The sequence below is a fragment of the Echinops telfairi genome, unplaced genomic scaffold, assembly GCF_000313985.2.
Source record: "Echinops telfairi isolate 266 unplaced genomic scaffold, ASM31398v2 ScPeMD7_16;HRSCAF=60, whole genome shotgun sequence".
In the NCBI taxonomy this organism is placed as follows: Eukaryota; Metazoa; Chordata; class Mammalia; order Afrosoricida; family Tenrecidae; genus Echinops; species Echinops telfairi.
This window is the reverse complement of record NW_022103913.1, coordinates 3,998,545-4,013,431: the sequence shown is the minus strand read 5'-3', so window position 1 is coordinate 4,013,431 and position 14,887 is coordinate 3,998,545. Positions and strand designations below refer to the sequence as shown.

The 14,887-nt window shown below is 34.6% G+C and overlaps 1 protein-coding gene and 1 non-coding gene across 2 annotated transcripts in view; one reads left to right on the top strand and one right to left on the bottom strand.

Moving 5' to 3' along the window:
• Positions 1-14,887, bottom strand: part of ATR (ATR serine/threonine kinase) — a 135,630-nt gene that overhangs the window by 11,641 nt on the left and 109,102 nt on the right. Inside the window, exons 36-42 of the mRNA XM_004712069.3 lie at positions 13,388-13,530; positions 9,825-9,922; positions 8,755-8,987; positions 7,755-7,889; positions 6,090-6,290; positions 4,588-4,731; positions 704-854 (exon numbers count right to left, since the gene is read on the bottom strand). Coding sequence (XP_004712126.1) covers positions 704-854; positions 4,588-4,731; positions 6,090-6,290; positions 7,755-7,889; positions 8,755-8,987; positions 9,825-9,922; positions 13,388-13,530 — 1,105 coding nt within the window. The remainder of the gene's footprint in view (positions 1-703; positions 855-4,587; positions 4,732-6,089; positions 6,291-7,754; positions 7,890-8,754; positions 8,988-9,824; positions 9,923-13,387; positions 13,531-14,887) is intronic.
• Positions 2,977-3,090, top strand: LOC115868651. The gene has a single exon (XR_004045726.1). It is a non-coding gene; the product is annotated as a U5 spliceosomal RNA (small nuclear RNA).

The following is a 14,887-nucleotide window of genomic DNA, read 5'->3' as shown; positions in this document are numbered from 1 at the left end:
GACAGTGAGAGAGTGAGGCAGTGAGAGAGTGAGACAGTGTATTATTTGTTTTGTTGCTTCAAATTTAAATGATCTCAGATTTGGCTGATGGACGCCTCTTCAGGCTGACTCATGTGTCCTTTTAACCTGCCCGTGAATGTACGAGGACTTACTTTCTGGTGCCACAAGATAAGCGTAGGCTCATCTTGTATTTTTTATGTCTAAACTACAGAACTAATCATGTTGCCAAGGAGAGAAAGGATTCCTTTTATTGGAAAATGAGTCTTAGATATGCTTACTGCTCTCAGCAGACAAAGCTAGGAAGTGTGTCTATTTCTGTAGCTATTCATCTGTACTTATGCTTTTGAAACCATTAGGTTATGTTGACAACTCTGATTCCTACTAAAATGGCAAATTTCATGCCAGCCTTTCCTCCTCCATTTTCTTTCTCCTAACAGTGACAAAAATGGGACTCATTATCCACAATCTAAAGTTTCTATAAAAAGTAGTTTTAGAGCTACTAGGTAAGATTTCTGTGGGGGAGAAAAAAATTCATGTAGATCAGGGCTTCTTAGATTTTTGTAAACCACCTGAAATTCTTTTAAAAAGAACATATGCAAGGCATCAAAACAGAAAATGCATACTTTATGTTATTAACAATACTCATGTTAGTAGCTAGTATACTTATATTACATACTTATATCATAAGAATTAATTTTAGTACCCTTTTCTTTATATAGTTTGGTTAGAATAGGTCTCAAGCCAGCAGTGTTGTTGACCCATTCAATAATCCCACATTCATCATTCAGTGGAATAACTGCGTATGTTCGGATATGGAGTTCTCTTCTACGAGATTCTGCATCTTTTCTTAAGCACTGTTAAAAAATACACACATAACTTAAAAAATAGAATAATTTATGTTCTCTCAAGTACATTTAAAGAGTACTCATTACATAGTACTCATTACATAGTAAAATAATGTCAATGAAGTCTTCCTGCATGGTCTAGATAAGGGTGGGGAATGCTCAGCCAGTAGGCCAGGTAAGGCCCAAAGAATCATTCATGCCAGCTCACATCACACACCTCACCACAGAGAAGCAGTTCCAGCCATCACATGCGGGGTGAGTTAATGAAATGCTTGACTAGGTAGACCCTCAAATGATGTATGATCCCAAACGGGTCTTGGAAGAACAAAGGTTCCCCACCCCTGGTTTAGATAGATGAAGAATTCTTCCGAATGGCAGAAAAGGCAATAGCACTGGGTTAGTAGCCACATTCATTTTCAAAGTCATTAAAAATCATGTTTAAGGATTCTTTTCCCATTGTTCAACATTAAAGAGATATGAGTGTTGCATTCAAAATACTAGTTGCATATTTAACAACACAAAATAGTATCACTTTGTTTTTTATTGTTTTCCAGATATTATTTTTGTTATAGTTTTAAAAGGACATTTGTTTAATCTTTTTATTTTATTTTACTTTTTTAGAACTTTAACCATATTTTAATAATAGGCATTGCTTCACTTCAGAATAAGAACAGCCGATCAAGTAATCGTCCTTAACAAAATATCTACAGATCCATTTTTTAAAAAATATCTCACTAAATTTGATTACTTTTTTTTTCTAATCATTTTATTGGGGGCTCATACAACTCATCACAATCCATACATACATCAATTGCACAATCCATACATACATCAATTGTTTCCAGATATTATTGAAACATTAAATCCCTAAGCACAAAGACTTGTTTAATTTTGATTATCTCAAGAGTATAGGAACAAAATCATATTATCTATATATATTTTGATGCTAAAATATATCTCTTATAAAATTCAAAACTACAGCCTCATTTGATTAATATTGACTATTAGGTAAGGAGAAATAGTACTATAATTAATCGGGAGCTCCATGAAACAAATAACTCATAGTAGTCTAGTCAATTTTGACTCATAGTGACCCTGTAGGACAGGAGAGAAACATCCCACAGGGTTTCCACAGCTTTAATCTTTATGGAAGCTGACTGCCACATCTTTCTCTGTTAATAGGTTAATAGGTTCACACTGCTAACTTTTTAGCTAGCATCAGTGCTTTAACCATTGTGCCACCAGGGCTCCTTGAACTAAGTACACATCTATAAATGTCACCAGGTGATTTTAAAAGCACACTCACTGACTAAAACACAGTTTACAATCTAGGAATAAGTAAGCTAACGAAACACCTGCAAAACACTATGGCAATTGAATTTCTTGTAAAGATCAATTATGTGGCTCCAAGACCAGCACTGGGAGAGACTGTGGTTTATCACAATTATAAAGTTGTTTTTTTCTTTTACACAATTATAAAGTTTTATTGACAATCTTAATGGTACAGGAGTCCAGGAGACACAAGGTTAAGTGCGTGGCTGCTAACAGAAAGACTGGCAGTCCCAGTGCACCCAGCGGCTCGGTGAGAAAACACCTGGCAGTCTGCCCTGTAAGAATGGAACCCTACAAACCCTGTAAGGTGCTTTTACTCTGGGGTCTCTGTGAGTCAAAATCAACTCAATAGAAACTAACATACAAATGATGACAGCTGAGACGCATGATTGAGTAAGGTAAGATTTAACACTAAAACCACGTTAATTTACACTCCAACCAGAAAAATACACAAGGAGCTTTGGGAAGATAATAATGATTTATTACTCAGTGAATTAATGGATCAAATAACATTTTAAATATAACAAGTAATACTTTCATATTGCCTTTGAAATGAGTTTTAATGTGGTAATTTCAAAGTAATGTTTTGGTAAAATTAAACACAAAGTATATTGTGCTTCAAAAAATAACCACATACACACAAACTCATATACTTGTGAATGATATGCCAATAAAACTGCTTTAAAATTATACTGAAAAAAATAAAAAATAAAACGATCACTAAATGCTATTCAAATTTAAATAAATAAATAAAGCTCATCTACTATATAATTTTTCTATGCAACACATCCATAAATATATACTCTGGTTCTCTTCAAATCGTATAAATCTTTCGCCTTTTACTAGAGATTTCCGTGGAGAGGAACAAGTAAGAGTTCTTAACTAATCTTTTGAAGTCCTAAAGAGCAGGACTGAAATTAAAAAGAAAAAAAGTCCATAACTTTTCCTGCTAATATGAAGCACTAGTGAAATGTGGAGCGGTGATGAAACAGAGGCATGAAGTTTGTACACAAATAATAGTTTCTTTTTTTTTGAGTGAGACAGTGAGTGAGTGAGACAGTGAGTGAGTGAGTGAGAGAGTGAGGCAGTGATTGAGTGAGAGAGTGAGGCAGTGATTGAGACAGTGCGTGAGTGAGACAGTGAGTGAGAGTGAGACAGTGAGTGAGTGAGTGAGTGAGTGAGTGAGTGAGGCAGTGAGTGAGTGAGAGTGAGGCAGTGAGTGAGTGAGTGAGACAGTGAGTGAGTGAAACAGTGATTGAGTAAGTGAGAGTGAGGCAGTGAGTGAGTGAGTGAGACAGTGAGTGAGTGAAACAGTGATTGAGTGAGTGAGAGTGAGGCAGTGAGTGAGTGAAACAGTGATTGAGTGAGTGGGAGTGAGACAGTGAGTGAGTGAGAGAGTGAGGCAGTGAGTGAGACAGTGCGTGAGTGAGATAGTAAGTGAGAATGAGACAGTGAGTGAGTGAGTGAGTGAGTGAGTGAGTGAGTGAGACAGTGAGTGAGGGTGAGTGAGTGAGGCAGTGATTGAGTAAGACAGTGAGTGAGTGTGAGTGAGTGAGGCAGTAAGTGAGTGAGGCAGTGATTGAGTGAGTGAGACAGTGAGAGTGAGACAGTAAGTGAGTGAGAGAGACAGTGAGTGAGAGTGAGACAGTGAGTGAGAGTGAGGCAGTGAGTGAGTGAGACAATGAGAGTGAGACAGTGAGTCAGTGAGTGAGTGAGGCAGTGAGTGAGTGAGGCAGTGAGTGAGAGTGAGACAGTGAGTCAGTGAGTGAGACAGTGAGTGAGTGAGTGAGGAAGTGCGTGAGTGAGTCAGTGACTGAATGAGAGTGAGACAGTGAGTGAGACAGTGAATGAGTGAGAGTGAGTCAGTGAGTGAGTGAGTGAGAGTGAGGCAGTGAGTGAGTGAGACAGTGAGTGAGAGTGAGAGAGTGAGGCAGTGAGAGAGTGAGGCAGTGAGTGAGAGTGAGGCAGTGAAAGAGTGAGGCAGTGAGAGAGTGAGTCAGTGAGTGAGAGAGTGAGACAATGAGTGAGTGAGTCCACAAATAATAGTTTCATCTTTCAGTTGTATAGTTTGGTTTTCACACGTGGGAAAAATTTATACCACAAGGTATTGATTTATTAATGTATTACTACAGAAAACTCAAAATACATAAGAACATACATTTATAACCTATTAATGAGATTTCTCACATCAAAGTATTTGAACCTTTTTAACTAACCTTAAAATATAAACCTAAGCAAATCTAAGTATTTTTCCACAATGTTTTACATAATTTTATCAAAAAAGGCAATCTTATTTTTAGTATTCAGTAAAAATAATATAGTACATCTACTTCCTTTTTAAAAGTCATCTATTTTGATATCACACTGAGTGGTTTTGAAATTTTAAAAGAAAACTAAATTATCTTCAAACCTTATTAATCAAGGAATTGAATTCCATTAGTCTACAATCTTTTCTCAGGTCATCTTTTGGCTTACACATCATGATATAGAACTTTCCATCTGATCCTTTTAAAGAGATTTTCTTTGGCTTTTGAAGAGAAGCAAGAATTTCCACCTAAAAGATGCATTAAAACAAAGTCTGAATTTTTAAAACATGTAAGTATTGAGCTACCTAGAAATAAAAAAGATAAAGATATAATAACTATACTGGGTTATAAAAGTGTTATTATAACTATGTTTTTTGGCCATAACTATCTATAACCTCCCACTCATTAGGAATGGCTATGGAAAGATTCTTTCATCAATAATACAAGTACTAAAACATCTACATTTGCAGAGCCATTAAGAATAGTCACAACATTTAAAAGATTTTTGAAATGTTCTTCTAAAGTCTTTTTTTCAGAGCTTAAAACACGTTTAAAATATGTTTAATGGCGTTTACCAATTTAAATTATTTTGATTTTTGGAGAAGGTAAACTCATCCACTATCAAGTATACCTAATGAGGTGAGTAATTATGGTGAATAATATTTTAGAAATGAAAACAGCATCAATGTAAATAATAACTTCATTATATAGCTTGACACATTGCTCTGAAAGCAATTAAACAAATCTGTTGAGCCATAAAAATATTGTTGAAATAAATATAGAGATTTTAAAGGTACTTAGAATGCTCTCTTTTCTTTAAATTAAATTTATAGTCATAGTTCATACTTACAAAAGAGAATATAAAAAATAAATTTGTGAAAATGATTATGGTACCACTAAAACATGAGAATTTAGAAAAAAAATCATTGAATTTTCTATCATAATTATAAAAAGTTTTACTTTTTCTATTTCTAATCATCTTTTTTGTTTTCAAATAAAATTCAATCTTTAAGACGCTTCTAGCTGTAATTTAACATTTCTAATTTAACTAAATTTATGTTGATGTCCTAACCCCTAGTACCTGGTGAATGTGATCTTTTTCAAGAACAGTGTTTCTCTTTTCTTAGGTTAATCAAGTATATTATGAATCATAGGGACCCTACTGGAAAGAATTGAACTGCTCTATAGGGTCCCCCAAAATGTAAATCTTTTTTTTTTTCAAACTGTAAATCTTTATGAGAGTAAAAAGTCTCATTTTTCCCCCTGTGGATTAGCTGTTGACTATGAACTACCAACTTTATAGTTTGTAGCTCAATGCTTAATCCATAGTACTACCAGGGTCCTAAACCTAATCACTTCAACAGCAGAAAAGACAAAGACAAACAGAACTAAGTTCAAGAGCTGCCAAGTATTAATGGCTGTTGCCAGAATGCAGGGTAGAGGCCCTTAGAAGAGGTATGACTGAAACTCTCTGATTTGGACTTTTCGCCTAAAAGTTATAGTTTAAAAACTTTGTTTTTTAATGCCACCTACTTTTGTCATTTCTGTTATAGCAGCACTAGGTAATTAAGACACACAGCTACAGTTATATAAAACTGAAGTTTACCATATCATCAAAGCCTGCAATATAGGCCCAATGTCCAGGAAATGGTTCATGGTTTGCATGGGTGCCCAGAATTGAAGGTAGAGTTGGTATCATAACTGACTGTAAAGGAATGAGGACTTCACTAAACGTTGCTTCTTCTACCAGCTTTTTAAGCATTCTAAAATGAGTGCTCATGCTTAACGTAGAACTACTTCCATCAACCTAAAAAGAACAAAAACAAAAAAAGACATTTTTGTCTGTTTAGCTTGAACTGTAGGATATTTAACTTCAACCAAAACAAAATTTTGCTTATGTATCTTAATTAATGTGGCTCAGCAGTCTGTAGTTTTCAATACATTTAATTTAGTACCTATAATACAGGATTATTTAATAATTAGTGGAGAAAATAGATATTTGCCATCTGTTATCAGATATTACTAAATCGAAAGGGCTCAAAATGAAGCTTCTTTTTGTTACTAAATCTCATTTGACAGCACAATGATACCATGGTTTCCCTTTCATGTGAAGACTAACATGTTTTACTGCTGAAATAGTTACATGTTTGCGTATGGATTAGATTACATTACATTATTCTCAGTAGGGATACTGAGTATAAATTATATGCATCTTTAGAAATTGGAAAAATTCTGAATTCCTAAATGTAGCTGGCCACAGGCTTCTACATAAAGCCTGTACGTGTGGAACGCTTAGTACAGTGCCAGTGTTTAATGAATGTTGGACATCATTATCACATTGTCTTGGTAATGTCAAATGCATCAAATAGCACTTACAGAAACAGCAAAGGCAGATTACTCTTGCAAGCTTTTTACTGATGAAAAGGAGGAATAGGCTAGCCTGCATTTTCTCACCCAAAATTAGTCAACAGACTTATAATGTTTTCAAGTGAAATTTATCTACTTGTAAAAGCTCTCTCCAACCCTCTCTTGTCCGGTTAACAATCCTCCTACTTTTCCCTTTCTTCCATTTCTTTAGGGTTTTCCCCTTCAATTTCTTAGGTAAAACAGTGTGTTGTTCTTTTCAGCATGCCCACACTCGTCATGGTCTATTAAAAAAGTAGTTATTTTACTAAGTGACAAACCTCATCTTTGACCCTTCCAAAACTATGAGGCAGGGAACATGTCTTAGTCATATTCATTTCCCTCTGCACAGAGCATATCCCTTCAAAGGCACTGAAACAGATTCTGAAAGCAGAAAAGCCCAAACCTCAACCTTCTGTCCTATCACATATACAGGTTAATATATTTGGGTTTCAAAATGTTTGAAGATATGGCAAAAAATATTATAAAGGCAGCTTGACAAAAGTTTTGAGTATTTTTTACACACACACACACACACACACACACACAATTTTGTGGCTTACTTCATATCCTTTACCTAAAGTTATTTCTCATAACTAATCTACTCAGAAGAATCAACAAACCTTTAGAAATTGAGAAGATAAATAATTTTTAAATATAGAAGAAATTGAGAAGATAATTGGGAAAGGAACACTTTTCAAATTTAAAAAGTTTTACTGAGGAAAACTGCACATATTAAAAGCACATTAAGTTTTAATATGTGTGCTTACCCACATGTAAGTTTCACTTAAGTGAAAGGAAAATAGCTCAAACAATATAGGAATTTTATTAAAATTATCCCATTGTTTTATAAGATTTATGATAGTACCTGTTTATTGCACAGTTCTAGAAGCTTATCTGTGAGGCGAGTTGCATCTCCAACAAACTTTTCTAAGGACTTTTTCAAACGAATAGCTTTATTTAGTATTTCCTTGCATCTGTTCACACGCATGGGATAAGAAGACTGTCATGAAAAAAGAGTTAAGTGGTTTTATAAATATAAAAACCAAAGTTCTGATTGACAAAAATCAACTTAAGCATAGCATTATTCTTGATGAAAATTTATGCTGATCAAATTTCCTGCAAATTTGACAGTGCTAACATGAGCCATCAAAACAATATCCTATGAATACCCTTTAGCAATCTAATCAGAAGTGAGAATAAATATAGATGTGTCTACATGTATTTTACGCAGTACAACTTCAAACAATATAGATTTAAGAAAATGGTTGTGGTAACAATCTTAAGAAATGTAAAATTACATATTCTTATAATAATCCAAACTTAGTGTTAAAACATATACATGTAAAATACACACACCAAGAATGATATCAACATTTAAATGAATGTTAGGGGCGAATTTTATTTTTTTTGCTATAAGCTTTATAATTAATACTCTTAATTTGCATATTACATATACCGAATGACTTATAAATCCCCATAATACAATAAAAATTTTTTCTAGTACCAATTATTCAGATACACTAAATTAAAATACTTGAAAAGAAATAGTTTATCATGTTACATCTAATACTAACAGTTTGTTAACCTCTTTGATAAAGAATACACAGAAGAAAAAAGAACAGAGGCTGAGTTATCTGATGTTAAACAGATGAATCACTTTATCTGATATGGTAAATGTATCTGAATACTAATTAAAATGAGACAAGAGTGCTATAATCTCTCTCTTTTTAAAGAACTTAAAATGTATGCTTTAGTACCACTCTAATATAAGAGAGAAACCCTGGAAGTTACATCTACATATTAGTATTAAATAATCAGTGTCATGTAAAAAACAAAAAGGTATACTGTTATGATAAATATATTACCTTTGATACAGCTGTCATCATCCACATTGCTTGCTGAGGATAGGCCAAAAACACTTTTGCTATAATTTCCATCAAGACCTCAAAAACTTCATCATAAGAATGACAAATTCGGGAAATTAACTGTGAGAAGGCAGTCAAAAACTGATATGGTGCTAAATAACTTGTGTGCTCTGTGATCACCTTGTTTATTTTGCTCAAGTCATTTCTCATTTGGACACGATCAGAGCGGCCAGCTGTGGGAGGGAGTTGGGAAAATAAATTTAAAACAACAGTAAAATAAAGGGGAAAAGGACATATTAGTTCATTTCACAGAATAGTTTTGTTTCAAAAATATCTTTACAACATGTTATTCCTATGTCCAAATTGATTCTGTTGTGTTAATGAGGAAAAGGTGGCCCTCATCTCCAGATATTATCAAGCTGTGACTTATAAAAGGAAGTCAGGACACACAGAAATCCAGGGAACAGAGATTCATGTGAGGTCTGTCACCAGGAACACCAAGAAATGCCCAGAGTTTTGCGTCAGGATCCACTCCATGGCAGTGAGTAAGAACAATAAATCCCTCCTTGTGAACCAGATACCCTCATTTAGACTTCTAGCCCCCCCAAATTGGGATATGATACATTATTGTTCTTTAAAACCATCCACTTTTGGTATTTTTGTTGCAGCAACACTCAGAAATTATGACGTTTGTCAATTTATGACAAGAGAGTTGGCTTAGTACAGTAGGAAAAGTGTTTAGTCACTGAAAAATTTAAGGGGATAAATTGAGTAGAGACAAACAGAACAAGTCCCTATTTAAAATTTTTTTAATTTAAATTATTTGGTTTAAATTAAACTTTGTCAATATGTGTTAAGCTCATTAAGGAATGAGCAGATTTTAACTTGCTTGAACTTTGATTTATTTTTCCTTTCCTTTTCAACATCTAGTTTCTTTCTCCTAAGTATATAAAATCCTAATCATAGAAATTCATCCCTAGCTTTTAGTACTTCAGGCTGTCAACCAAGTCTATCTTTAATCAATCTGAATGTTCTTTCCAGTTTCTTAAATTTTTCCATAAAAGTGATACCTTTTTCCCACTCATATGCCTTAGCACCAAAATCAAGCCATAGTGATAGCATTCGTGGCATTGACTGATAAATGAACTGATTTCCATACTGTAGAGACCTGTAATTTTATAGAAAAATATTATTAGCAGTATGTCCTTTATGATATGCAAATTAAAATGTAAAGACTTATACTACATTGGTTATATATAGCCTCATGACCAAAATTGTTACCATTGATTTCTCTCTGCTATTTTTCATTCTTACTATATTACTCACTTTTTTGGGTTTGTTTTTTACTATACTGTATTACTCATTAATAGGGGCACTGGTGGTATAGTTGTAATACACTAGGCTGTGATCTGAAAGGTCAGCAGTTCAAAACCACCAGCAGCTCCCGGGAAGAAAGACTGGGCTTTCTACTCCTATAAACAGTTACAGTCTCGGAAACCCACAGAGGGTCGCTATGAGTCAGCATTCTCTTGATAGCAGTGAGTTTGGTTTTTTGTTTTATACTCCTCTCTAAGGTCTATGTTAAGGAGCCCCAGTGGAGTACTGGATTATGTGAGGGACTGCTAACTGCAAAGACAGCAGTTCAAACCCATCAAGCTGTCCATGGGAGGACAATGAGACTTTCTGCTCCAATAAATATTTAACAGCCTTGGAAACCCACAGGAGGAAGTTTTACTCTACTCTATAAGGTTGCTATAAATCTGAATTAACTGGGTGGTAGTAAATGCTCTATACTGCCTATACCAAAAATAATAAAAATTTTATCCTAATCAATGGCCTGTCACAATTCCTTATAAATTGCATTAGGATCTGTGCCTTTCCTGGCATTCCCGTGACAATAATTCTAAGACAATCGCTTCATTTCTGGGAAGTTACCTCCCCTAATTCTTCTTTTCAATATATTCCAGAGTCCCAAGGGTCCTCAAACTGCAGTGGATAAAGAATATTTATCCAGGCCACTGGGTGTTTTTGCCCCGTTTTGTTTTTTACTTCAAAATAAGATATGTGCAGTGTGCATAGGAATTTGTTCATAGTTTTTAAAAAAAATTATAGTCTGGCCCTCCAACGGGTCTGAGGGACAGTGAACTGGCCCCCTATTTAAAAAGTTTGAGGACCCCTGTTCCAGACTAACACTCCTGAAATTCTGCCTTCTTCATGCTGTCCCCTTACAATTACATACAGATTAAGATTATATTAATTATTCAGCAGGGGATTCAGACATTCACAATCTTGCTTCTTTGTAGTTTTCAAATTTAACTAACTTCTTGAATGTAATTATACTTTAAATCCCAAATTCTCAAATAAATTGACAAGATTTCTGTATGTTTTTGAAGTTGTGAAGACACTTGCATTAATGGCTTGAATTTTGATTCCAGATTTGCCCAAATATCCGTGTTTTTGCACCTGATTTTTCTTTCTTTTTTTTAAGCCCTAAAAGGGAAGGTTAACACAATGCTAACAAATGGCAGGCAGTTTGAACACACCAGCGACATCACAGGAGATACTCTCAGTTCCCAGAAAGATTTCAGCCTGGGGAGCCCTCCAGTGCACGTCTACTTGGTCTTACAGGAAAGCTATGAGTCCGAATCAACTCAATGGCAAAATAATTGCCAAAGAGTCCAATAGCAAGCTGTGACCTGGGAAGCAGCACAACACGACAATGTCCACATACAGCACACTTCCCACAATGAGTTTGCTAGGATGAGGGTTTTTAAGTTATAGAATGCTTGTGTTAAAAAGGTGCTTTGAAGTTCATCTACTAGTCTCAACATTTCATCCATTAACTGTCACACTGCCAAAAGCAATGGGCAATTTTCTAACTTTCTTTTTTTTTTAACTTAAACTTTCTTAAGCCGTAATCTTGATCATTCCTTCTTTCTTGAATTTTCTTGTGTGCCCTCTTTTGCGCTTCTATTATTTTCTCAATTTCTAGCTAGAGCTGCACCTTGTCTGCTTAAAGCTGGTTGTTTCTCCTTATCTTCACCTTTCAGTGCTATTCTTATGATTCGGTTCATACAATGCAAATTTTCTATGGTCCTGGACTTTAAGACCCCCGTATTCTGAGAACTGCCTAATATGTATTGATATCCTATAATACGATTCTGAGTTACAAATTCATATGGATGTCATGCATGCTGAGTACCTACATTTAGATATCCCTCAGGCACCATAAACTCAGTATCTCCACGAAGCTCATCATTTCCCTGGCCACACTTAGTTCCTCCTTCATCTTTCTCACATGGTGAATGGTGAGAAAATCCTCTATCCACCCCATTGCCCACACCTTGACAATTAACTACCACTCCCCTTCCTTCCATTACCAAGTATGAAATCCTGAAGATCCTCTCTCATACTTTAAAGCGTTTTGTTTTTATCTCCCCTTACTTCAATTGCCTTTATCTGTGCTCAAAGCTTCCACCCTAATCTTCCTGAAATACAAATCTAACTACGTCATTGTCTTGCTTAAAATCATTCAGAGAATCCCAATAGCTTTCAGAAAAATGCCAGAACCTTTTCATAAGACCCTGTGACCTGATTCCGGGCTGCTTTTGAATACTTCATCTTTCAAGCTTGTTTCTTTCTTGGTTCCCTGCTAATCTCATATGTTTTCTCATAAGTGAGTGAACAAGACAGGATACCTACACAGCCTTTCTGATTTGCACTAATTACTTTGACACTTAACATACATTCTATTGTACACTATTATGTTTTTTATTTAAATGTTAAATGCATGAGGGCAAGTGCTGATACTTGTGAGCAAGTGAAAGCTATTACTTATCTTCGAAAAGAAAAAATAAACATAATAATTGCTCTCTGTTTATGCTTCTATTTTGAAATGTCAATACAATAGGCCAGGAATTCTGCCACAATAACAAGCCATTAATAAAACTTGAATTTCACTTTGTAAAGAAAGGCTTATCCAAATCTTGCTGTCCTAATGTCTGTGACAAACATTGCTTTAATTACTAAAAATTTTTAAGTGAGAAGTCAAAGACCCTAATAGTAGGCAACTTTTAAAAAAATGCGCACACACACACACACAAAAAAGCACTGCCTGCTCAGAAGTAAGTTACTCTTCAATGTAAAATGACGAATAGTATTTGGGTGTGATAAGAAGAATGAACGATCAGTGTAACCTCAAGAAGAAAACAATATATAATAGTGGATAGGAGAGGATATCCTATTTGACTACAATAAACCCAAATTAATACTTGAAAAAAAAAAAGCTATTTCAACTGTTAACTAGTTTGAGATAAGCACTGTTTAAATGGGTAATGTCAAGTCATTTTCATATATATTTTTTAGCAGAATGGGCTGAATTAAGACATTCCATTGGCATTTAAATATAATTATTTAAGATGTTCTGGATTTCTAAGGATGGAAATATGTACAGAATAGGAAGGATATTTTATTTTCAATGTATATTTATGGCACTGTTGAAATTTTAGAAATTATACACATACTAAATTTCCCTTTGACAAGTTTTTTTTAAATAAAGAAAAAATTAAAAAAAGAAAAATTTACATCTCATCAAAAGAGAAACATTGAATCAGTGGTCTGATCTCATGCTCACCTTCCAAAATGAAGTACTATATACCGGATGAGATCACCTTGTTTTTCCATTTTATTGTCTGTGACCATGGGCATCAATTTGTCATAGTATTTTGCAAGGTAAAAATGTCCATCTTCCCACTCCGGTAGGACCAAGGTCACATCCTATAAAGAAAACACATCAGAAGGGGGGGAGCGGGGAGGGAGGGGAAAAAATAAGGAGATGATGCCAGGGGCTTAAGTGGAGAGCAAAAGTTCTGAGAATGATGAGGGCAATGAAAGTACAAATGTGCTTTACACAATTGATGTATGTATGGATGGTGATAAGGGTTGTATGAGCCCCCAATTAAATGATTAAAAAAAAAAGAAAACACTTCATACTAACTTAACAAAACCTATACTGGAAAGAAAAGTAGGATTAAGAATCAGAACCATGAGAAGTATGTCTGGGCATGAAAGGTCAAAGGCACACTATGTCTTTAATATGGATACGGATACTATATTATAAAAGTTCACTCAGGATGGTTGGTCAATTCTGGTGGGTTGCCCACTGGCTTACCTGAAATGATGCTGGGATAATGAGCTAGTTCTTAAGGGCAAGAAAACTCCACTCGTATAATCATTTTTTATAATTCATCACCATAATTTCAAGACAGGCTCTAGTATTTCATATGTATTATTCTATCTTTTCTTATATTAGTATGTCTGTGAGATTCATCCATGTTGCCGCATATATCATTCATTTCTTCCTATTGCAGAGTAGCATTCATTCTATTATATAAATTACAATGTCTCATTCATTCTTCTATGGAGAGCCAACCAAGTTATTCCTAGCTTTTATAAATTAACTTGCCAAAAACATTTGAATTTTAGACTTCTTATGGGCATATTTTATTTCTTCTCTTGAATAATATGTTTTCACCTAGGTGTTTACCTAAAGAATGTAAAGGAATCATAAGGTAGGTGTATTCCCAATGAGAATTCTAGCTTTTATAATAGTATATATTGCGAGTCTTTAAATTTTATCTATCCAGTATGTATAATGTGGTAGCTCATTGTAGTTTAAATTTGTTTTTTCCTGAAGCCTAACAATGTTCAAAGGAGTGCTGGTGGTGGAATGTGTTACAATTTTGCTGCTAACCACAAAGACAGTGGCTTAAACCTACCAGCAGCTCTTCAGGAGAAAGATTAGGCTGCCTCCTCCTGTAAAGATATAAAAATCTTAGAAATCCAACTCTGTCCTATAGTGTCACTGAGTCAGAACTGACTCAAAGGGATGTTCAATATGGTTTCATGTGCTCATTGACCATTTGCATATTCTTTATTAAATGTCTAACACTTTTGTTCATTTTTAAGTCCAACTGCATGTCTAAAAAGTTTTAAGGTTCTTTTTAGATTTGGATACAAGTTCTCAGTCAGATGTGTTTTGCAAGTATTTCTGCCCAGTCTATAGTTTGCCATTTCCCTTTCTTAACATATTTTGTTAACATATTTTTTTCCTAAAGTAGAATTGATCAAATCT